Source organism: Phytophthora cinnamomi, assembly GCF_018691715.1.
Source record: "Phytophthora cinnamomi strain GKB4 chromosome Unknown Contig80, whole genome shotgun sequence".
In the NCBI taxonomy this organism is placed as follows: domain Eukaryota; phylum Oomycota; class Peronosporomycetes; order Peronosporales; family Peronosporaceae; genus Phytophthora; species Phytophthora cinnamomi.
Window position 1 is genome coordinate 360,853 of NW_027151013.1, and position 22,887 is coordinate 383,739.

General features: G+C 54.4%; 6 protein-coding genes across 6 annotated transcripts; 4 read left to right on the forward strand and 2 right to left on the reverse strand.

Annotated features, from left to right (window-relative positions):
• Positions 1–872: 872 nt before the first annotated feature.
• Positions 873–6,617, forward strand: IUM83_16172 (uncharacterized protein; the record flags this gene model as incomplete). Its single annotated transcript, XM_067941035.1, has 7 exons — positions 873–939; positions 1,011–1,115; positions 1,191–1,311; positions 1,379–1,593; positions 1,658–1,737; positions 4,716–4,868; positions 4,941–6,617. The coding sequence occupies 7 exons, from the start codon at positions 873–875 to the stop codon at positions 6,615–6,617; spliced, it is 2,418 nt and encodes an 805-aa protein (XP_067785448.1).
• A 186-nt stretch (positions 6,618–6,803) lies between these two features.
• On the reverse strand, positions 6,804–7,561 carry IUM83_16173 (uncharacterized protein; the record flags this gene model as incomplete). The annotated part of the gene is made up of 3 exons (XM_067941036.1): positions 6,804–6,957; positions 7,045–7,353; positions 7,455–7,561. 3 exons carry the CDS (start codon positions 7,559–7,561, stop codon positions 6,804–6,806), a joined length of 570 nt encoding a protein of 189 aa, XP_067785447.1.
• Positions 7,562–7,760: 199 nt separating this feature from the next.
• Positions 7,761–9,715, forward strand: IUM83_16174 (Transcription factor IIS, N-terminal; the record flags this gene model as incomplete). Its single annotated transcript, XM_067941037.1, has 6 exons — positions 7,761–8,408; positions 8,490–8,774; positions 8,873–8,965; positions 9,031–9,055; positions 9,140–9,288; positions 9,365–9,715. The coding sequence occupies 6 exons, from the start codon at positions 7,761–7,763 to the stop codon at positions 9,713–9,715; spliced, it is 1,551 nt and encodes a 516-aa protein (XP_067785418.1).
• A 546-nt stretch (positions 9,716–10,261) lies between these two features.
• Positions 10,262–12,242, reverse strand: IUM83_16175 (RxLR-like protein; the record flags this gene model as incomplete). The annotated part of the gene is made up of 7 exons (XM_067941038.1): positions 10,262–10,277; positions 10,548–10,598; positions 10,664–10,709; positions 10,789–10,881; positions 10,942–11,440; positions 11,518–11,979; positions 12,060–12,242. The coding sequence occupies 7 exons, from the start codon at positions 12,240–12,242 to the stop codon at positions 10,262–10,264; spliced, it is 1,350 nt and encodes a 449-aa protein (XP_067785449.1).
• A 159-nt stretch (positions 12,243–12,401) lies between these two features.
• Positions 12,402–13,125, forward strand: IUM83_16176 (Hepatocyte growth factor-regulated tyrosine kinase substrate; the record flags this gene model as incomplete). The annotated part of the gene is made up of 2 exons (XM_067941039.1): positions 12,402–12,971; positions 13,054–13,125. The coding sequence occupies 2 exons, from the start codon at positions 12,402–12,404 to the stop codon at positions 13,123–13,125; spliced, it is 642 nt and encodes a 213-aa protein (XP_067785479.1).
• Positions 13,126–16,017: 2,892 nt separating this feature from the next.
• Positions 16,018–16,901, forward strand: IUM83_16177 (Rhamnolipids biosynthesis 3-oxoacyl- reductase; the record flags this gene model as incomplete). Its single annotated transcript, XM_067941040.1, has 3 exons — positions 16,018–16,456; positions 16,531–16,625; positions 16,701–16,901. The coding sequence occupies 3 exons, from the start codon at positions 16,018–16,020 to the stop codon at positions 16,899–16,901; spliced, it is 735 nt and encodes a 244-aa protein (XP_067785450.1).
• Positions 16,902–22,887: the final 5,986 nt, after the last annotated feature.

A 22,887-nucleotide genomic window follows, 5' to 3' on the forward strand; every position in this document is an offset into this window, starting at 1 on the left:
CGAAACAGTATATATCTTCACGAACGACGTGATTGCACCCGCCGCTATCGATATCCGCGTCCTCGTAGCATTGGCAACAGATAATGGTGGCACCATTAACATCGGTATCGTTCGTCTCTAAATTGAAGATGTCTTTCGTCTTCAATCCGATGGACGTAGAAGCAGCCAGCGATTGGCGTTGGCGCTCCGGTACTCTGACTGCTGTTGACGCCAGTCCAGTACAAGCTGTCACCGTGGCCGAGGATCGCCTTGGGCTTCAGGGGAGTTCCAGCTTCGGTGTAGCTTGACAGTTATGCTGTTGGACGAAAAATGAAGAATGAAAGAGCGACGGGAAACGAGAAGACCAACAACTCTAGGTATCTGTGCGTACTGGTTGAAGCATCGAAGCACCTGGCGTCGTGCAGCATGCACATCAAGGCGGTCTGTGTCGACTATGTGTACTGCTGGTCTCAGCGGGAGCGGCAACTTCAGCGAGACGGCTGTGGCGCTCAACGCAGAGATAAACACAGTGGCCACGGGCAACACCGGTGCCGGTAAGTGAACAACCTCGACATTCTGTGACAATATCTGCGCTATTATAATATAACAGTATAGGTACTTCGAGGAGGGATACGACGGCGACGACGGCAAGCGTCGTACACCGCAGATTTCATGCCCAGAGGACCTTATTGAATTGACGAAAGTTGCCGATTTGGAGCGGAAGCGGACGTCGGGGGCCTGCCTGAAATACAGAGAAGAAGAAGAGCAAGGACAAGAACGGCGAGTTAATAAGTTGAATCCCGTTTGCCGTTATGCCGTTATAACTTCATGATAACTTGTTAATATCGGACACTATCAGTGATAGGCTTCACTTCCCGATTCTCGAGTGTAACATGGCTCCCCGCACGGCCGTGACGCTCAACGTCTACGACTTGGTGGAGGCCAACGAGTACATGGCGCGTACGTCGCGCACCCGCAGCTTCTTAACTCCTCTGACTGCCGCAACCTCTAATTACGCGCGTGCCACGCAGCGCTGGGCCTGGGCATCTTCCACAGCGGCGTCGAGATCGCCGGCCACGAGTTTTCGTACGCGAGCGGCGCCGGCGTCTTCTCCTCGAGCCCCAGACAGGCGCCCGGTAGAAAGCAACGCCAGTAGCAGGTGCTCAGTGATGCAATTGCTGCGTGTCTGACGGGTTTCGCTCTGCCGACAGGGGCCAAGTTCCGCGAGTCGGTGGACATGGGCTTCTTCGAGGGCAGCTTCCAGGAGGCCCATCGACTGGCCTACTCGCTGAGCTCCGACTTCGAGGGAGACGCCTACAACCTGTTCACCAAGTACGACCCGCCCCTTGGCAGAAGTAGGGCGTCCTTGACCATTTTGTACATGTATTGCACGTGCTAGGAACTGCAACTCGTACGCGGACGCGCTCTGCCAGCTGCTGCTGGGCAAACCCATCCCGTCCTACGTGAACCGAGCGGCCTACCTGGGCTCGTTCCTCAGCTGCCTTATGCCGGCGGACATGACGGACCAGGCCCCCGTGGGCGACCCCAACGCGCCTTCGCGCCTGACAAACGGCGCCCCACGACGCTCCGACTTCGTCTACACCCCGTTTGCCGGTGCGTGGCGTCGCTGCCTGTGAGGTAATCGCGCGTAAAGCTGAAACTGTGTTGACTTTTGTAGGTTCTGGCCAAAGTGTGGGCGGCACCGCGGACTCCTCATCGTCCGTGGAGTCGTCAACGCTCGCTGACCGCCGCGAGAAAGTTCGTTTGGCAGCTTTGCGGCGGATGGGCGAGCAAGGACAGTAGACGCTTGCTCGGCTTGAAGTGTATTCTACCGAGGTGCATCCGAGCATGTGCGGCATTGCTAAATATGAAAACCCTCGTGAGCCGTCCGGAGTGGTTTCAGTAAGTTTACTTTCCTAGCCGTGAAGCCGTGAAGGCAACGGTCGTGTGTGCTGCGCAGGTATGGGGAAAGCTCCGTCGCCGAGCAAGAAAGGCAGCGGCCACGTCGGTCGAGCCTTGAGCGCCACTCGCTCCGATACCGGATCTGCTGCGTTTGAGGAAGCCGATGGCGGGGTCACAGCTACCCCTCCTCGAGTGGAAAGCACGATTGTGAGCCGGGAGACAGCTACACACTTAGCGTTTGCTAAAAGGTAAGCCGCGCACTGCTAATACTCAGGATAGGTGTCACCAGCCTAGTGCTCACAACTGATAGATCACATTGAATTTGCATGTGACCAGCCGAAAGGAAGACTTTGTATATGCACCAACTAGCCACTACTTCCACATTTTAAACGATCACTGCCAATGGGACCACGAGGTGCGATCGGCGTTACTTGTTGTTGTTGGACAGCCTGGAGATGGCAAGTCTGCTCTACTGGCGAACTGGGCAGAAGAACGTCGTCGTTCTGTAAAAGGAGAGCGCGAGCTCATCTATGAACACTACTGTGGGTGCTCCTACGACAGCGTGAAGCTGTCTCTGTTTCTGTTTCGATTCATGAACCAACTGAAGATTTCGTACAGTTTGCGCGACTTTGAGCTCCCACGCGAACACGAGGAAGAAAAGCTAAAGTTTTCTTTCAGTCGATGCCTGGAAGCTGCAGTAGGAAAAGGCGAACACACGACGGGACCTGCATCAAAGAGAAAACGGTACGCTTTGATCATCTTTGCGTACTCGTCATTTCTATCATTGATGTACCACATCCAGCATTATCCTTGTTCTAGATGGAATCGATTGCATACGGACTGAAGATGGAGGAGACTCGTTGTCTTGGCTTCCTAATACCTTCCCTGCTGGAGTCCGCATTATTGTCTCAAGTACACAGGCCGGCGCGAAAGGAAGAAGTCATTTGCATCGTTGCCAGAAGATTGTGCGACGGCCCGCCGTATACGATAGCGAGTACGTCTAAGAGCCATTTCCACTATGCTGGATTTAAGATCCTCACTCACGATTTGTCGTTGCGTGCTCAGTGGTGATTTAATCTATGAAACGACGTTACCACCACTCGACAAAGAATCGCATACAATTCGTGAGCTTCGACGCCGCAATGCAGTGTTTATGGTTGCAGAGCCACTTGATGAAGTATCATGCTCGGCAATTCTAGAGGTACGAGCCGTTTGTCAATTTACTGCCGCCCGATTGAATAGTTTAATGACTTGAAGTTACCGGAATGAAGATGTACGAACAAAGATTTTCGCGCGAACTAGACATCGACGATAAGCAGCTGGTCGTAGCCGCTCGTGGGAGTTCCAGCCCGCTCTACGTGAGACTGTTGCTTAATGGGCTCGAGCTTTTTGACCCCAGTGAGTGCGACCACCGCCGCCAATGGCTTGAGCAAGCCTCCGAAAGTAACCAGCTGAATTACGTCTACGAACTTTTGATGAAGCAGTGGAATGTGATTTTGCTGAAGGACTTGTTTGCTGAGCTGCAAGATCGTACAGCGTTGCTCGAGGTTGGAGCATCGAGCTCCTTGAATAGCGGAGCATCATTATTCGCGAACGATCGTAGTGGGCCAGATCAAAATCGAAACTCCCTCAAAGTCTCACCTGTAGAGATATCTGGTGGAAGCAACAGCAACGGTGCATCGGCAAAGTTGAATGCACCCAATAATCCTACTGATATGGGAGATATCGAAAGCCTTCAGGTCACCATCGGACAGCGCTCTCTTCTTGTCCGCCACACATTATCCCTCCTCGCAGTGTCTCGCTACGGACTGTCTGAGAACGATTTTGTACGGCTTTTTGGCGAAAGTGTCTCTCGAAGTGTTTGCCAACAGCTTTTGGTGTTGCTCAAACCCCACTTGATGACAATTCGACGGTACGATTGCGGATCAGGTCCTCAAAATTCTACCTCAATCGGCAATTCTGACAAAACAAGTGGCAATCAAGACAACGGGGGTGAAGCAGTCGTACTTTATGATCTCAGTCACAACCAACTAAGGATCCTTACACGATATGGTTTCCTGCGTGATGATCAGCTGCGCAGTTGCTACTATCGAGAGCTAGCCGTGTATTTTGAAGCGATGGAGGCTTGCCAGCGTCGTGTGGATGAACTCCCGGTGCAGCTAGAACGCTGCTCTATGTGGAGCGTGCTGCAAAACTCCCTCGTAAATATGAAAATGTTTCAACTGTGGTGGAGTGAGCGGAATCGGCAAGAATTCTTCTTTTACTGGATGGTACTATCGGCGAACTGCTCGATGCACGATCCTGTTGATGATTTCATCCGCTCACTTGACGAATACATCGCGCAAGAGTCCCCAAGCATGGAGCAACTGTTGTCAATTTTTCTCACGATCACCGACTTCTTGCGCGCATGGCAGAAAATTGACGAGTCTCGCGTTGTCAACCTTGTTCTCAGCCGGCCGAAACCTCCTCAGCTTCAAGATTTTTTGACAAGCCTTGGCACCTTCTCGACAAGTAACTTGTCTGAAAGTGAGGCGGACCGGGTGCAAAAAGAAATTGAGGCTCTTGTAATTCACCCAGACGATGGCTATTACGTTCGAAGGTGGCTCTGGACGCAATTTCCACTGATTGGAACTGCATTTGAGAGTCGTGTATTCCGTAATACTGGTCCTGGTCGAAATGCTGCAGACAACGATTCGATCTCAGGACCGCGAGATGATTCTACGGTGTCCGAGACCAGTAGTCAAGGAGACAAAGGGTATTCTACCAAGATAGGAGCTGTTAGGAAGGCACCCCACAGTCCAGTCGGTATTGTTTTGCCTAAAGGCATTACAAAGGCAAAGAAAACGCTATTCCCGACAAAGCGTCGACCACCGCACAAGGCCACAACGTCTCTCGCACTTGATAATGTTACTGAGGAAATTGGAGCGCTGGAGTTCTTATCAGCAGAAGGTGGAGAAGGTTCGTTGGGCTCGGTCTCGAAGCTTGAGGTAAGGCGCAGCTTGTTCGCTTTCGCACATACTCCAGCTAATAATATTGTTGTTGATTTGGTTGTTTTATAGAGCCAACTCATGGAACTTCGCATGAAGTACGACAGGATGAAGTTTGTAGCGCGTGAGAAAAATGAAGCGCTCAAGGCACTAGACTCACGGGTACTGGATGCTAAAGCAGAGATCACCGCGGCGGGCCAAAGTGCGACCCAAATTGACGACCTGCTAGAAAACATACGCAACGTGAACGACGAAGCTACGCTCGGTCGCCACCGCAGTGAGTACTACAAGTTGATTCTGCGTCATTGCGAGCTGAACCCAGCTCGAGATCCGAATACGATCGAAACTGCGGAGACGACCGTGGCAAAATTGAAGCGCGAGATTGTGGATCTGCAGCAGAAAACTCAAGTGGTGTCATATGAAAAGCGACTTGCTAGTCTTGATGTACCGAAGCTTGTCCAGGTGACTCAGGACAAAGCCTCCATCCATCTGGAGGCGCTTTCACGGCTGCGGTGGAGACAGGAGCTTGATCGTCGGCTTTACTACGCCAGCCTGTCGTCGAAAGATGGTGGGCAGATCACACTAAAGCCTAACACTATTGCAGCAAGTTCGTCACCGAAGAAGATCTCCAACTCGAACCACTCGAGCCTTGCCAAGAGTTCTAACAGTGTCACCTTCACAACGGACGATTCAACGCAGACCGCCCCCGTCGACCCGAATTTCTTTCGCGCGAAGGACAAGCTGATTCACATGAAGGAAACATCGTTAGCCAGGCAAAAGAACGCCGAGAGTCTGCAGCTATACGTGGGAAGTGCTTATAAAGACGATGGAATACTTGGTGCTCTTCGGCAGGTCGGCATCAATAAACCAGAGGAGGCGTTGCTTTGCTGGCAAAATCAACTCGACCATTCGGTTCAACTCGAGGAGGAGGAAAAGCAAGCCGAGCAACGCGTGCTTGAGTATCGCGAGAAACTGGAGCTGCTGCAGACTCAATTCGTTAACCTCAAGCTTAGTGGTAGCTCTAGCGGACGGATCGAGGGTTCGGCAGAGGACGACGCAAACAATGCGAACGGAGACGACGAAGCTGCAGCCTCCAAAACTAGTATCAACGTCAAGGTGCTGGAGAAGCAATTGGCCGAGGCAAATGCTGTCAAGCAAAAGAAGAAGGAGCGCGCTGCGCGGTTGCGTTCGCTGCACGAGAAGCTGCAACTGGGGCTGCTGCACATCGCGCAACTGCTAGGCGTGACCTCTGTCCAGCAACTAAACGCTATGGAGCTCGTCGACTCCATTGAAAGAGTGGTTCGAGTTGTGCTTGGTGACGAAGCTCATCTGCAAGCGGCGCCCAGTCCCAGCTTCCGCCACAAGAACAGCACGCGAATGGTCAATGCACCGGGCCAAGCAGGAGATTCCATGGGCCTGCCATCGGACATGCGCAGTGACGATGACAAGGTGCGTTACAACATCCGTGTATCGCGAACCGAGAAGCGTCAGATGAACCCGTACGTGGACACGGTGTTTGACGACGAAGATCACGACGATGACTTCGATGACGACGAAGAGGACGACCACGATGATGCTGGCAACAACACAGAGCACAGCGACGGCCATGAGGGATCACCGCACAAAACTCGTGTTTTCTCCGCGCGCAACGACTCTAACACTGTGAAGAAACGCCGAGACATCAAGAACCGGTCGAAGCTTGAGCTGGAGAAAAAGAGGGCTGCGCAGAAGAAAAAGACCAAAGACTAGATGGGAGGGTTAGCTGCACAGCGAGTCGGAAGCGTCTTTACCTTGCATTCTTTTTTTCTTGTTAGTTATGGCGGTGAGCTTGATACTCGCTGGCTTGCCTCAGGTCCAGGTAGTTCAGATGCGTCTGTCCGGTCCTGCGGCTCGCTCGCGTAAGTAGCGTGCTCCACCTCCTACAGAGAGGCAACCTTACGCCTGCTGGTGCTCGTCGTCGTACGACTCGTAATCGTCCTCGTCGTACTCGTGGTCGTAGTCGTAGGTCTCGACGGGCGGCGCCTCGGGCACAGCCACCACCAGGCCGTCCAGCTCCTTCTGCAGCACGATCTCCGTGCCCAGACGCGAGCTGCCAGCAGCAGCAGAGACACAAGTCAGCGATCGTTGGCACTAAGTGGACGGGCAGCAGACGCAGCAGCAGAGCAGCAGAACTTACTTGACGGAGCGGTCCTCGGCCGGGACGTACGTGTCGATGATGTGGCGCTCCTTCGAGTTGGCGGGCGGCAGCTTGGCGATCCACTCGTTGGACACCACGACGTGCGACTGCGGGGACGTGGCGCCCTCGCCGAAGAGCGACTCGGTGTAGAAGTCGGCGCGCGGGGCGTCGAACACGCCGCCGCCGCCCATCGAGTCGTCCTTGACGAAGCCCACGTTGTTCATCTCGCAGGCCTGGCGCAGCGTCTGGCCGGCGCGGCCCTTGACCACGTGGCGGTTGCCCTCGTAGTCCACGAGCACCACGTTCACCCTGCAAGGCCGACGAGACGGACAAGGCCGACAAGACCACCAGAACGCGAGCGTCAGCGTTAACGTCAGCGCCTGCAGCAGACCAAACACAGCAGCACGCACACTTTTTCCACCACGGTGGGCGCGGACGCCTCGGCGGCGAACCCGCCGATGAAGCGGCGGCTCGCGGCGCGCGACAGCGCAGACGTTCGGAGGGCGCGGGCCAGCATCTTGTACTCGGTGTAGTTAGGCACGTGGGGCGGAGAGCAGGTCTAGAGAGCCACACACGCGCGCACTTGGCGGAAGTATGTAATTGGCGATCTCGACGGCCATTGGTCGAGCTCCGTACCCCGGTTACTCCGGCCCTTACATAACCAGGGTACTACATGGCACGTATCCCTTCAGCCATCTTTTCCACGACCGGCAGCCATGGCGGGCGGCATGTACACCAAGATGACGTCCACGGGCTCGTCGCTCATCGTGAACCCGCGCTCGATCTCCAAGGAGCTGGAGGCCAAGATCTCGGCGGCCATCGCGGGCGTCATCGCGGCCCACGACGTGGCCAAGCTCACCACGAAGCTCGTGCGCCAGGCCGTGGAGAAGGAGGTGCACGTAAGCCTCACGAACCACAAGGACGTGCTCAAGCGCCTCATGCACCAGGAGCTGCGCAAGCTCAAGGCCAAGAAGGTGGCCAAGCGCGCGGCCCCGGAGCCCTGGAAGATGGCCCTGCGGCGCGAGGCCATGGTCAAGGGCCTCCACCGCGTCTACCAGCTGCTGCGCGAGGCCGAGGGCTTCCCGGCCTGGGGCCTGCACGCCATGCAGTCGCTCTACGACCTGCAGGCGGTGGAGGAGGGCGAGGTGCTGAGGCTGGCGACGCTCTACGCCAGGCTCATCGGCGCGCGCTGGCTCAAGGAGGACCGCCACGCGGACTGGGCGGTCGGCACCGTCCCCACGCCCACGCAGCTCGCCAACGCCATCACCGCCGTCTACCTGGTGGAGCGCCTCGGTGTCTCCCACTCGAGGCGCGTCGAGCTGCTGGACTTCTGTGACCGCTCGCCGGCTGTCTACGGCCCCAAGGTGACGGACAGATGTGCTGCCGACGAACACGACGCCAACGCTAACTGCATTTCTTTTCTTTACGATGCTACCACTGCATAGGAGCTTCTTGGCTGGAACCCTGCGGAGGGACCCCCACCAGCGGACGACAAGAGCGACGCCTCGATATACGAGCGACTGACAAGTGCGCTGGTCTTGTGGCTCCACTCGCGCGCCCTCGGGATCTCCATCGGATTCACCTTGCCGCAGCTGCTGCAGCACCTTTTGACGGTGTACCCGTACAAGGGCCCCGGCGATCTTTCTCCTCGCGAGTACGAAGACCAGGTCCACTTGGTTACAACGCTAGTGTTTGTACTTACGAACCATGGAAAGCTACGCTGCGAGACGGTACGCGTGCGAGATGTTTCTCTATGCCCGAAATGCTGCTGTGTCAACACAGAGCACTAAAAACTCTGTTACTAACGCCCTCTTGTTTATCTCGATAGGATCTTCTTCCTCACGAGTACTTTTTCCTCCGCCACCACGTTGTTTACCACCTCGCGCAACAAGATGTGGCAATGCTAGGTGAAACGCTAAGAGTAAGTATCACATGCACGTGACCACTGTACCTGAATCGCTAACGTAGCAACATTCTTGTGTGCAGGCATTGCGCTGCTTTGAAGGATCGAGTAATCTCGTGCAAATGCGCCGAGGCTTGGCTTTCCTATTGCTAACTCAACGCGACGATGGGTCTTGGATGTCTGAATCGACAGAGGCGGACGCCACTCAGCGGTATTTTTCAACAATTCAAGCGCTATGGGCGCTGTGCGAGCCCCACCGAGTGGGGTTCGCCCCCGCCTTCCCAGAGGCCACACCAATTCTGGAGCTTCACCTGAATGCAGCAGATATTGACATGGCTGATGTGAGTGATATGGTACTAGTGCTATATGGAATCAGCAAAGTTAGATGCTTACTCTTTATTTTGTTGCTGGATTCAGGATGCACCTACTGAAGTATCGAATAGTACGTCGCCCGTACCACATAGCTCAAGCGATGCCGATCCTGAGGTGGCGGCGGCGACGGCAGCTGCTCCGTCCGAAAATGAAGACGTGGCGACTCGTGTAGCGTTTCTGCAAGGCCTATTGGATCAAAACGGCAATGTGAAGAACGTATCGGCGGCGCTGGCCACACATGTGCTGAGTACACTTGCAGATATGATACTTACTGTTGATATTCTCAAGAGCACGGGCGTCGGACGCACTATTAACAAGCTTCGCAAGCACGCTACACCCTCTGTGGCCAAGGCTGCCACGCAACTTGTCGCGAAATGGAAAAAGGACTTGCTGTAGGCATTGTAGGTTCGAAAAAACACTGATGTGGGATCACTCACCATTGTACGAATGTGCTTACGAAGACAATTGTCGCTACCTGTTGTTTGGCATCATTATCACCAGGGACTAATGGCAGCAAGAGCGCTTTTCGCAGCTTTCCATGCCGAATTGGATGGACTTTCCTCCTGCTTGGCTTCATCAAAAGAACCGTAGTGCTCGTCCTCCTCCGAAATTAACGACTCCTCCAACTCATAAGGTGATTGCCCGGAGGGTGGCGAGTAGTCACTGAACGAAGACTCCGAGTATCTGTCTGCCCACGATGAGCCGCTGGCGCTACGATCTTCCATGTCGCGCTCAAACTTGTCACGGGGCTTTTTCCCTCCAGTTCCAGCAGAAGATCGTCGGCGGTCTGCGGATGCTGGTGATAGTCTTGTTTCTCGCGGTCGATTCGCCACAAAATACACCGAGAACAGGAAACAGCTCATGGCGACGCCGAATGCAACAACTAACTCAACGCACATGATTACAGAGAGAATACGATGGTCAATGGGCGGTGTGTCTGGGCTAGGTGGTGGGGTCACTGTTGATAACATAGCATCAACAAAGCGTTAGCAATGGGAATTCCATGGTCCAGCTTGATTTTAGTTACCATACCTGCTGGCAGCAAAACATTGAGCAAGACGGCAGCTGCCAGCGAAGACCCCAAATAACTGTCGTCAAAGATGTCGACCGGGGTCGCGCTGCGCGAATCATAAGCTAGCGCTAAAGCTGCAGGCGTGGGCTCTACTGTTGCCAGCGAGAATGGAAACCAAGTGTACGACGTTCGAGCAGGCACTGTCGCCTCACATACCAAGTCTCTTGTTTTGTTGCGAACGTAGTCGGCCAAACCTGGGAACTTGTTCTAGCAGCCACAAGTTATTAGCGTAGAGTAAGTAATTCTGCGCGAACCGCAAAGAGGAGACTTACCCGAGCAAACCCTCGCTGCAAGAAATAGTTGTAGAGAATCCACGTGCTATGGCCACCCAACGAATCGCCCCCAGAGCAGGCAAAAAATGAAGCCGGAAACTGAGTGCAAAAGAAAGAGAACGAACCCGGCTCCGACAGAAAATGCTTCATCGAGAGCATCTTTTTGTCGTCGTCCAGCTCCGCAGCATAACCAGGTAGAAATCCCCGCAAGGAGTGAACTGAGGTTTTTGACACTCTGCTCGAGTCAGCGAAAAAATTACTGGAGGCGTTCCAGAGACCTTGTGTGTTGTTGTTTCCGATGAGGGCTCCCTCTAGCCCTTTGGCCATTGACTGCAGCTCCTCCATATCATGCAAAAGCTCCTTTTGAGTAAGTGCAAACCCCGTACATACGGACGAGTGCTCCAGGAGTACCCGGCCAATATTGACTAGGCCCAACGAAGATCGCAGCGCAAGTGCATTGAACTCCACATCCTCCACTCCGAATTGAGCAGCCGCACTATTGCCGGCCTCAGTGATGGAGTCAAATACAGTTGATTCTCGAGTGTAGATATCGCTGCTTCCTCCACTGCGCTGCTGCGCTGCAAGATATATCATTGGCTCGTACAAATTTTCCACCGCGTCTTCCGCTAATAATATACTGCGTGCTCCGTCTGCAAAGCGTGTACGGGCTTCCTTGGGGATTGAGCTAATGACCGTCTCATAGTCAGGTGCATTCTTCAGCTCGGCAAGAAAGGCTTTCCAGTGCGGTGATAGCGACGAAAACGTCTCCCAAGGATGCTGTATCGCAAAAGTCAAGCATGAGGAGGCGTCAGAGATCGCCCATTCCGCGGCTTTAGGGATAAGCATGCACTTACACGAGCAGCCAGCAAGCTGCTTGGGGCGGGGCCGCGGCGTGTAAAGAACAGGTGCTTTTGCAACTTCTTCAGCGGCTCGTAGACGCGACACAAGAACTGCACTGCAGTCGTCCTGACCCCCAGCACAGAGTCGTACGGCGCCAAGCGGAAGATCTCCCACGCCACATCAGCAGCCACGGGCGGAGCTGAGATCGTCGAGGTGTTCAGCGGCGAGGACGGCGCCTCCTGCTCTTCCTGTTGCTGGTCCGCCAGCGCTGCAGTCTGCCAGAATGCCGGGCCTGGATGGAAGGTGCGGTTGCTGGGTATCCAGTGCCAGTCCGACGGCACGGACGGGCCGTAGACCAAGTGTGGCAGCAGTCCGTCGGGCTTTTGGTACTGCAGGATGCGCTGGACCTGCGCTGCGGCCTGGTCGAAGTCCTCGTGCGCGAGAGCTTGCGCTGCCAGCAGAGCGTCCGCCGGTTTCTATTAAAGTTCACGCATAGGAGGCGCGTTAGCATTTGGGGCTGCAGTGGCTGCGAGGTCTGGCCTGGTGTGATCAGTACCAGGTACTGGAAGCCCACGACGTCGCGCTTGCCGGCCCCGACACCCCCCAGCTCCACGTCCACGTGCGCCGCCAGCACCACCACAGCGTCTCGCTCCAGCCTCCGCTCGTCGCACGGAGCCGTCGCTGTCGCTGTCGCCGTCGCCACCGCGCACGAGGCGAGCAGCAGTTGCGCGAGTCGCATGGCCGCTGAAGGATCAAGAGTGGCTCGCGATCGGCCGCTGTCCGAGTCCGAGGTGTCGCAAGTTCAACCTGACACTTGTATTTTGTATTGGGAAGGAGTGAATGTGGGACGCTGCTAGCGGGACAGAGGGACAGGGGACATTGGCACTTCAACCAACGCATGGGCAGCTGGAGCTTCCACGCGGTGGCGGTGGCCAGCGGCACGGCGGACGAGGAGCTGGCCGCCAAGAGGGAGCTGCTGGCCAGGCTGCGCGCGGACGCGGCGCTCTCGAGCTGGCAACGGAGCTGCTCGTACCGCGTCGTGGGGCGGCCGCAGCTGGAGGAGCTGGTGCGCGCGACGCACGCCGAGGAGGCGGAGACCAAGCGGCGCGAGGAGAAGAAGGCGCTGCAGGAAGCCGCCGACGGGGATGCAGCGGGAGACGCAGACGCGGCGGAGGAGAGGGAGGACGTGAAGGCGGTCGCCGTGACGCCGGCGCTGCTGGCGCTGGCCTTCCAGCGGCTCGTGGGCCGCGACAAGCGCGAGTTCCTCGCCTACCACCAGACAGACCCGAGTGCGGCCGAAGGAGGAGGAGGAGCAGGCGAACCGCTGCAGCCTCTTGTTGCGGACAGGGAGATTCACAGCTCTGAGGAAAGCGAGGAGGATCCTGCTCACCCGCCAACGCGGGTGTACCTGCTGGTGGACTACCCTACGTCTCTGGCCGAGATAACTGCACTGCTAAGACTGGGGGAAGTAGGTTGTGCATCGCAAGCGACCGACGGCCCGGAAAAGTTGCCGCTCCTGCCGCTTATTGACGGGGTCGTGCTGCTGGCAGACCCTTCTGCAGCACGCGGTCGAAACCGAAGCAGCTCGACAAGTGCGCCACGGAGCCGAGTGGGGTCCATAATAAAAGCGGAAGAAGTAGGCTCGAGAGTGTCAGTTATGGAGACAACCGTGTTTCAGACAGCAAATGCCGCCGTGAAGGTGTTCTATGAGTCTGCTCAAGTGGGTGGGATCGAGTGGAGTGACTTTACTTTCACGAATGTAAGCTGCAGTGTGGAAGCGGCGGGCGTCAAGCCACCGGAAGAGCTTGAGAGAGAGGTTATCAGCACTGTGGAGACGATGGCAGCTCAGAAATTTGCGTTCAAAACCTGGGTTGGATATACAAAATTTTGTGCAATTCCAACTTCAATTAATGATGACAGTGGTGTTCTTCTCTACAAAAAGTATGAATCTATCCTGGATGGCGTGTTTCCCGGCAGTATTGCTGTCAGTACAGTGCTATATGCTGCCATCGAAGCTGTGGCAGCTGCTGCCTCGTCACCTCCGATGCATTCGTCAAAATCTTCTTGCAGCCGGGACCAAACTGATTCGTCAGACTTCGAGGAGTTCATCGAGTATGGTGACTTGGTTGGTTGTCGACTTGCCAGCGCTCGCCTATATCACGAAACACTTCAGGCGGAGGGAGACCCATGCTTCCTTGCCATCGGGCGTCGCCTTGATGATATTGAAAGGGCTATATGGAGACGAAGCGATCTTCCGGGTGTAGGCAACCAAGGGCGGAAGGCTATGCCTCGGACGCCACAGCTGCCTGAGCCGGGGCGTTGTGTACGCAACACGGAGCTTGCAACTTTCTACGAGTCAGGTCGCTTCAGCTGCTGGATGGTTCATTTAACACGACAACTTTTGCAAATCGAAGAGGTATTGGGAAACTCGTGGAGGGGGAAATTGCAGTCTCGTGCATTTATGGAATATTTGTCACGTGCCATTCTTCCGCAACGAATTGTATCGGTTATCCAGCAAAATACGTCGGACATATATTCAAGTTACTATGCACCCACGGACTCACTCTTGCTGGCATGTCTCCCAAAAACTGCACCTGGGCGAATGCAAATGACATCATGGGTCGCTCGGGATCACGTGCGCCATCGACCAGCGTTCAAAGATTGGAAAAATGAGAAACTCGTTTCCAATGAATACCTCACTCCACGTACTGAAGCTGCAGCAGCAGCATGTGTACCATTGTCCGCTGGACAGCTCGAGATGGTGGCGACGCGAAGTTGGTCAATGTATCCTGCCGACCACAGCGTGGTGAGACTGTGCCAAACCCCTCGAGGATTAATATGGCTCACCGTTTACCTCCACGGGTGCGTGCATGTGTCCCTTTAAGTTGCTTTAGGTTATCGCTAATCACTTCATGCATACTGTTGTCAGTGAAACGTTTGGGTTACGCTCGGATATGCATACAAATGGGGGAAACCGCAGGGTGCTCACAGAACAAAATCCCGGGGAATCTTCACCTTCATCGGATAATATTCATTTCGTCGCATCATTCCAAGATGAATCTATACTGCACATTACCGAGGGAAAAAGGAGGCTACCAAAAAAGCCCGACAAGTTTTCTACTGTCGCAGCGACGAACTCATTTCCTACTGGTTTGATCGTGTCTGCTTGCTCTGACGGCTCCATCATTCAGCGGTATTCCCAAATTACACAGAACGTCTCTCTCGCTAAAACCAACAGTGTCCCCAACGCAGCAGCAACGACTGAAACGCAACACGGCGAGGAAAGCGAAGCCTATCGTGTAATTTACGGGAAGGGGAGTGTACTACGGGTGCTTCAGTGTGGACGAAAAGAAGTCATGCTAGCAAACGGTATCATTCGCGTGGTACAAGATTGCAAAAAGCACCGACACAAATCTCGAAAACGTCCCAGTAACAACACTGAAATGTCACCACCACTAGCTACGACGCTTACAGTGGATCCTGAGACGAACGCGTTAGTCGAACGACGTCCGAACGGCGTAATAATCGTGACCTTGACGAGCGGTGCCCGTGTGACGTATCATGTGGATGGCACAAGGATGTATCTGAATGCTGGTAACACGCACGTACTTGTAACAAAGCGGGGCTTTGCCGATGTTTGCATTGATGTGGAAGTAAACGTGACGGCTCAGCACCACGCAGCAGGGGAACGTGTTGCAGTCACGAAGGGTGGCCTCCGCGTGCGCAGCGTTGTCGAAGTTTACGACGGAACGCACGTCGAGATCAGTTATAACACAAAAGTTACAGCGCAAGTGAATGGCCGAGTCGTAACTCGAAAACCTACTGGGCAAGTTATCGTAGCAAAGGACAGTGGAAGAGTGGAATACAGCTCGGGGCCAGTGGTTGATCCAGACGGCGCAGACGCCAAAGATGACGACGATAGGGATGTGACGAGCCACAACGGTGTCTATTACTTCGACTTCCACCGAGGGCATTTCCAGCTCTGTGACGGTGAGCAAAACCAATTTTACGTGGACTTTAATGAAACAGATGAGGAAGAAGGTCCTACTATTGCTGTTGACCTTGCAGGCGTAGTGAGTGACACAGAAGCCGCTCGATACGAAGTGGATACTATTCCGGCGAAAGCTGTCATTAATGAGCCAATTCCTCCCCACATGTTCGTCCTCAATGGAGATGGAACGGGCGTTGAGATTTTAAGACCGCAAGACATCACGGAGTATATTGAGGGCGCAGCATCAGAAAATCAAGTGGGCGATATAGTGGACAGCGGGTCATCGACGACGCGAAGCCATGTCTTTCTACGACAATTGGGTGGCCCGCGACATCCACAGCCCCTTTATAATGATGCGAAACTCCACGAAGAAATGATGGAGCTTCAACGACCAGTAGCGACTGTAGGCAAGTATCTTCCGAATTACTTCGCTGAGATGAAGGACACATCTCCACAGCAGCATTTTACAACGGTGAGGCGTGTGCAACAAATTCAGCCGCTATCTGCAGCAGAGCTGACTGAGATGCACGCGGGCTGGGCCAGGTGGGAACAATGGCAAAAGGAGCGTGAGGCGGACAAGGAATGCTACAAGGTTGTTGATCCCCGGCAACGCGAGGTGATCGCACAAGAACTAGCGATGCAGAAGAAAGTTTTAGCTGCTTACAAGGCGACTCGAGCGCGGAAGAAAATGGCTCGGCAGAAGGCACGCGAGATGAAAGCCAAGAATGGACAGGATTTGAATCCTGGCTTGCGAATGGAAACGGTTCAAGAGGGGGAAGAGGCATTGGGCGGCGAGGGTGAAGATGAAGACGAGTCGGATGACGAATTCGGGCAGTTTGGCTCAGACATGAGCGACGACGACGTCGGCGAGACTGTGGAGGTGGATGACCCTATGGAACTGCTTTGGTCGGCATTTTCGCAGGCCGACACAGAAGGGAGAGGATTGCTGTCCATCGCGCAAAGTATGTGCGCTGTCGAGTGCTGCTTCATGGCTGAGGGCTGCTCACCTGCTTGTGCAACCGTGTTTGTTGTGTAGCGCGGCTCGGCGTAGTCAACGTTTTAGGCATCGGTGTGACTGCAAACGAAGTTACAGAGGCGCTCGTGCGGTTCAAAGTTCCCTATCCGTTCAATGTACGAGCTAGCCTGCTGTGTACATAACGGGGTCGTTGGCATCGGGCAATAGCTAACTGGGCTTTCTGTTCTAAGGTGAGCTTTGACCTCTTTGCCGACCTCGTTGCGTTCTTCCGCAGTGGCGAAGAGGATAACTCTGATTCGGAGCAAGGGAGCCATGTTCCATCTCTTAAAACCATGGCACCAGCGCAACGCAAGGGTCTCGGCACGCCACGTGGGTCTGCTGCCCAGGCCATTCGTGCGAGACATCAAGACAGCGGCAGCATGAGCTGCTAGCAGCAGCAAAGACGACGCCAGCCGCCCATTGCCTTCTGTAGTCTTTGATCAGCTTAGGATGCAGTCAATCCAGTGACAGCAAATGCAACCACCAGTCAACATTTTCTCGTTTTGCCCGGAGCCATGATCATGTCAATCCATTTTCACTTCCCGACTCGCCCGCCATTTGATTGATAGCTTTAATATTCGATCTCTTTAGACCTTCGAGCTCGATTGCGAATATGTTGCCTATATTAAAAAATATAAATTATTATATATGTGGCTATATTATTCTCGTGGATGAGGCTTAAAAATACTTTGGAGTATGTATTATAGATACTGTATTAGGATCGATTTTATATCATAGTGTTCTACAAAAAAACTGAAAATAAATAGTTAGGAGGTAGCATGAGCTACCTTATTGCTCCACGATCCATTGCCCACTAACGTATTCCGGTACCATCAAAGGCATGATAAATGCCTTGATCAAAATCGCTTGCTATCGATTAGGTTGTTGCACGTGTACGAAAAACGTTTTCATAGACGACGTGTATTGAAAGTTTTGCTTGGGTGGAATAGTCCGAATACTTAAGCTGTCCGTGTTCGAGTCAACGTCATAAACGATTCGGGAGCTTTCTTTGCTGCTGTCATCCTCAGATTGTAGCGCTACAGTAGCAAGCGCGGCCATGAGCGGCTTTGCTACAGTCACGTATACAACAACATTAGGTCGGTTAACTAGTTAGTTTGCAATCAGCCAAATATCAAATCTTCACCAAATTGCATGTTGGACTTTGTATAAAATGGTATAGCACACAGGCGACAGACGCGTCTGTGAAGGAACAATAGACCTCTTGTCGAGTTGACTGTAAAATTGGCATAACCGGGATAACCCGGGGGGTCTGAACAAGATCCCGCTGGAAGTCCTGACAGATGTCAAGGCACTCTCTCTAACGGGAAAACCCTAGTTCAACACGATGAGGTTAATCTTCTTCGGGAGAGATGTCCAATCGCGATTTAGCTCATCTATCCCGAGTGTAACGGGGTTACACGTACAAGTGGCTGCAAGCCACTTGTGATAGGTTATCTGTTAAACGTTTTGGATACTTCCTCACATTGGTGTAAGACACACCGATGGATACATTGAAGTGGACCACCACAGTGAGTGGTCCACACATACCCAAAAGATCCTATTGGTAGAAAGCAGCATCTTTCTACCAATCAGAGACATGCATATTAGCGGGGCTCTGACAGCCAGCCGCTGCCAACCCTTTCATAGATGATAAACAGTTTTTAGCAGATTTTAGAGGAAGATCAATTTACAAACAATACAGTTCTAATTTTACCTTAAACTAACTACTTGGAGTCTTGTCTAAGTTAACTTATATTTGTGTATTCAAATATAATTAACCTAAGTAATTACTAAGTACTTACGCTTCCTCATACACGTTGCGCAACGTGTAAGCTAAAGTAGTGAGTCAAGTTAGACCCACTACACCTGGTAGCACTTTGTAGTCCGTCCAACGACCGACTGCTTGACGTTCGTACGCGGTGTACGAACGCGGAGCCGAGAACCACATGAGCACGGAGGTGCCCATGGAGAGCTCCAACACGCCTGCAACGCATGTTGCACGCGCTGACTGCCCCCACCTGTCTGACCCAGAGTGGAGGCCTCCAACGACTGTCAACAGTCATTGGAGAAGCGGCGATAGCTACAATGCTGCGTACGCTATCGCCGACGGAGCAACATGGTGTTGCTCTGGGGTTCATCATGAAGGAGCAGCGTGACGCTGCTTCCTCAGTGACGGCGTCGTCAGGGACGACACCGCGTGCTCAACCATTAAAGTTGAGCGTAAGCAATTACGTGGGAAGAGAGGGCGAGCCTCTCCTCCGATGGCTTGTCGAACTCGACACAGCCATAGCGGCTCGACGCATCGTCGACCCGCTGTCGAAGGTCGCGTTCGCCATGTCCTGCCTTGGCGGACGCGCAAGGAGTTGGGCGTATGGACGCCGACTCTCCGATCCTACGTGCTTCAGCACGTACGAAGTGTTCAAAGAGGAGCTCAAACAAGCGTTTGAGCCCCCGCAAAATGAGTTCCGGTCGAGGGCGGAGTTCCTCGACCTTCAGCAGGGTAAGCATGATGTCCATGCTTACGCGCAGCGCGCACGATATTTGGTATCAAATATCGTGACTAACCCGATTGACGAGGCGACCAAGGTCGTCACGTTCATGAAAGGACTTAGAGATGGGCCTGTGAAGACCTATCTCTTCCGAGAGTACCCTAGTACTCTCGAAGCTGCGATCACTCTTGCCATGCAAGAAGAGTTTAGCCTGCGGCAGGCTAAACTGCATGTGAACGTGCCGAGGCCGCAACCACGCCCGGTAGCGAGGACGGGAGGTCCGGAACCAATGGACCTCTCGAGCGCAACAACTGCTGGTTACCAGCAGCAGGGAGGTAACGTGCGATGCTTCCGTTGCGGAAGGATCGGTCACTTTGCACGGGAGTGCACAGCTCCTATGCCCCCTTGGAGGTGGCCGTCGTGGCGATGCTAGGCATCGCCGCGGACCAACAAAAACGCGAACATCCAGTAGGCGCGGGGCGCCCTACTGGTAATGCAGTCGCGCGTGCCGATATCGGGCACGCGACACTGAGGACTGCAGCCCCATTGAGACCAGCTCTCACTGTAAGAAACAAGATGACAGGCCGAACCTAGTCATCTTGAGGTTTACTCGAAGAGAGCGAGTGACTCTCTTCGAGCATTGGTAGACTCAGGCGCGTCGAACAACTTTGTTCGACTACGAAGCCTGTCGAGACTTGACTTCGAGGAGGTAGATACACCTCGAAGTCTTCTGGAGGTACGACTGGCAACAGGTGCCATCGTGAAGACCGAGAAGCGCGTCGTGAACGTGCGCTTCTCGTACAAACAACGAGTGTTTGTCGAACACTTTATCGTCCTGGACCTGGACGATAAGTTCGACGTAGTAATGGGCATGCCGTGGCTTGCACGGCATGATCCGGTGATAGACTGGAAGAAGCGCACGCTCGTGCGCTTCGGACGCGACAGCGGAACAGAGAGCGATGGCCCTGTTACCGCAGCGCGCGCACCTGCTGGTGCGCGCGGCTCACCAGTCGAGACAGCGCTTTATGCTGCTGTCCCGGAGTGCCCAAGAAGTGCGCGAGGGCGCGCACAAGTGAGACCCACGTCGGCAATGCTGCCGACGTCAGAAGAAAAAGATGTGTTGGTTCCGGGAACCAACACCCACGTTCAAGCGTGTAAGGGACAGTCCCTGACCCGAAGCGGTCAGGTCGACAACGACGCGTCGGCTCCGGGAGCCGACGCACCCTCAGTCATGAGGGGCTCCGCCAATGAATGGCGTCGAGGTGACGAAGGCGTGTCAACTCCGGGAGTTGACGCTGCAAACAGTGCGGACGGTTGCAAACGTACCGCACTGACGCAATTTCATGCTGTCGTGCAGCCGGGCTGCACGACGAAGCGCCATGCGATCAAGCCGGGCTTGATATCGCGCGCCCGCAGACAGGGTCTGCCGGCGAAGGACATTACCGTGCAGCCGGGCTGCACGAAGGAAAATGCGGTCAAGCCGGGCTTGATACCGCGCGCCCGCGGACAGGGTCCGCCGGCGAACGACTGTCCACGGCCGGGCCTGGACAAGAAGAACAACTGTGCGGAGCCGGGCTCCGCACAACAAGAAGACGGCGCAAGCGGAAAACGCTGCGCAAGTCTCGGTCCGGGACCGAGACGCAACAAGAGCAGTCTGCTGGGCAGACTGCGCCGGTGACGCCGAATGTCAAGACGCTAAGCGTCTTGACGCGCACCGATACTGGATTCCAGTATCGTGGCATGGAACTCGCTAGTCCTCCGACGACGGCGTCGGAGTTGACTTCGCTTCCAGCCATGAGCTGGAATCGCTTCACGCGCGACTTGCACGATGGACGCATCGAGCAAGTCTGCGTTCTTTCGGACAGCGAAAGAACGGCGAGCGAGAGCGAAGAGCTGAGGCAGCTCTTCATGGGAAGTACCACTGAGAGTAAAGACACTCTCAGTGCGAAGACGAAGCGAGAGCGCTTCGAGGAACAAGGTTGGGACTCGCTGAAGTCGAGTCCCTATTACGAATTGTTGAGGGAGTACAAAGACGTACTCCCGGAAGACATTCCTGAGGAACTTCCGCAGGATAAGGGCATTCAGCACGAGATTGATCTCGTGCCGGGCACAAAGTACTGTGTCACGCGGCAGTGGCCACTGCCGCGAGAGCAAGTGAAAGCGATCGACGACTTCTTTGAAAGTCGTCGTAAAAACAGGACAAGTGCGGGAATCAAAGTCCCCGCACAGTGCTCCGACGTTCTGTGTCAAGAAGCCACAGGGCGGATGGCGCATCGTTCATGCCTACAACAAGCTGAACGATGCGACGGTACCGGCGCAGACGCCGATACCACGAAAAGATGTTATCATCGATTCGATGGCCGGGAGCACCGTTTACAGTGCTCTCGACTTGCGAGATGGATTTTATCAAATCCTAATGCGTGAGAGCGATGTCCCTCTCACGGCAGTGAGCACGCCAAGCGGCATGCTCTGGGAATGGCTAGTAATGCCACAGGGGCTTAAGAATGCCCCTGCGACTTTCAACAGGTGCGTGACGCACTTGTTGCGCTCGGTGCGCGACTTCGCACCGAGCTACTTCGATGATGTATTCATCCACAGCCGGGCTGTGGACGGGAAGACTTCGACGTAGAGATGCACAGGGTGCATCTCCGGAAGCTACTTGAGCTTATGCGAAAGCATAAGCTCTACGCGAACCTGAAGAAGTGTATCTTCGGGGCGAGCGAGATACCCGTCCTCGGGTGTCTCGTAGGGAAGAATGGTGTTCGCCCTGACCCCGAAAAGGTCAGAGTGGTTAACGAATGGCCAACGCCTTCGAGTGTCAAGGAACTGAGGCAGTTCCTTGGCTTGGCCACGTACTTGTGCAAGTACGTGGAGGATTATGCGGGCAAGATCCGCCCGCTATCACAACTTCTTAAGAAAGAAGCTGTGTGGAATTGGACACCCGATTGCCAAAAGGCATTCGATGCAGTCAAGCGGGGCTTGACTGAGGCGCCGATCTTGGCAGTGGCTGACCAAGATCGCCCATTTCACGTAGTGTGTGACGCATACGATTTCGCGATCGGATGCGCGTTGATGCAGCACGATCACGAGGGCCGTGATCGTGTCGTCTACTACCAATCGCGTCAGCTGAAGCCAGCTGAGCGCAACTATCCGGTGCATGACAAGGAACTCCTTGCCATGAAGTATGCACTCGCAAAGTTCCGAGTGTACTTGCTTGGGAGTAGACCATTTGTGGTCTACACCGACCATGCTTCACTGCGCACCGCAGTGAAGTCGCCACACATTTCACAAAGAATGGCGAGATGGCTCTCATTCTTTGCGGAGTATAACTTCCGGGTCGAATACAAACCCGGAAGATTGAACGTGGTGGCCGACGCGTTATCACGTCGGCCGGACTATGCAGAAGCTGTTGACGTCAATGCCATTGACGCCATGCGATCGAGCAAACCCACATCATCTCTGTTGGATGATGTGAAGGCCGCGTACGCGCACGACGCGGACGCGAAGCTCTTGCTGGCCTATGGCACAGCGCCTTCTGACAAGTCCCGTCAGAAGCTGCCCAAGCACCTTCGAGCGCGTGCACACCGCTTTCGTGTGCACGACGGACTGCTACTCTACAACGCAGTCGACGACAACGCGGATCGCGTTGTCGTGCCAAATGACCATGACCTGCGACTCAGGATCATGTACGAGTATCATGATGCCCCGACTGCGGGACATCTCGGACGTGAGAAGACTTACGTCCTTCTCACGCGCGACTTCTACTGGCACCACCAGTATAAGTGGGTGCGCAAGTACATCCGTGCTTGCGAGGTATGCTAACGCGTAAAGCCTGCGCCATTCGCGCAGGCTCCACTGTAATCACTACCGACTCCGTCGGAGTGTTGGA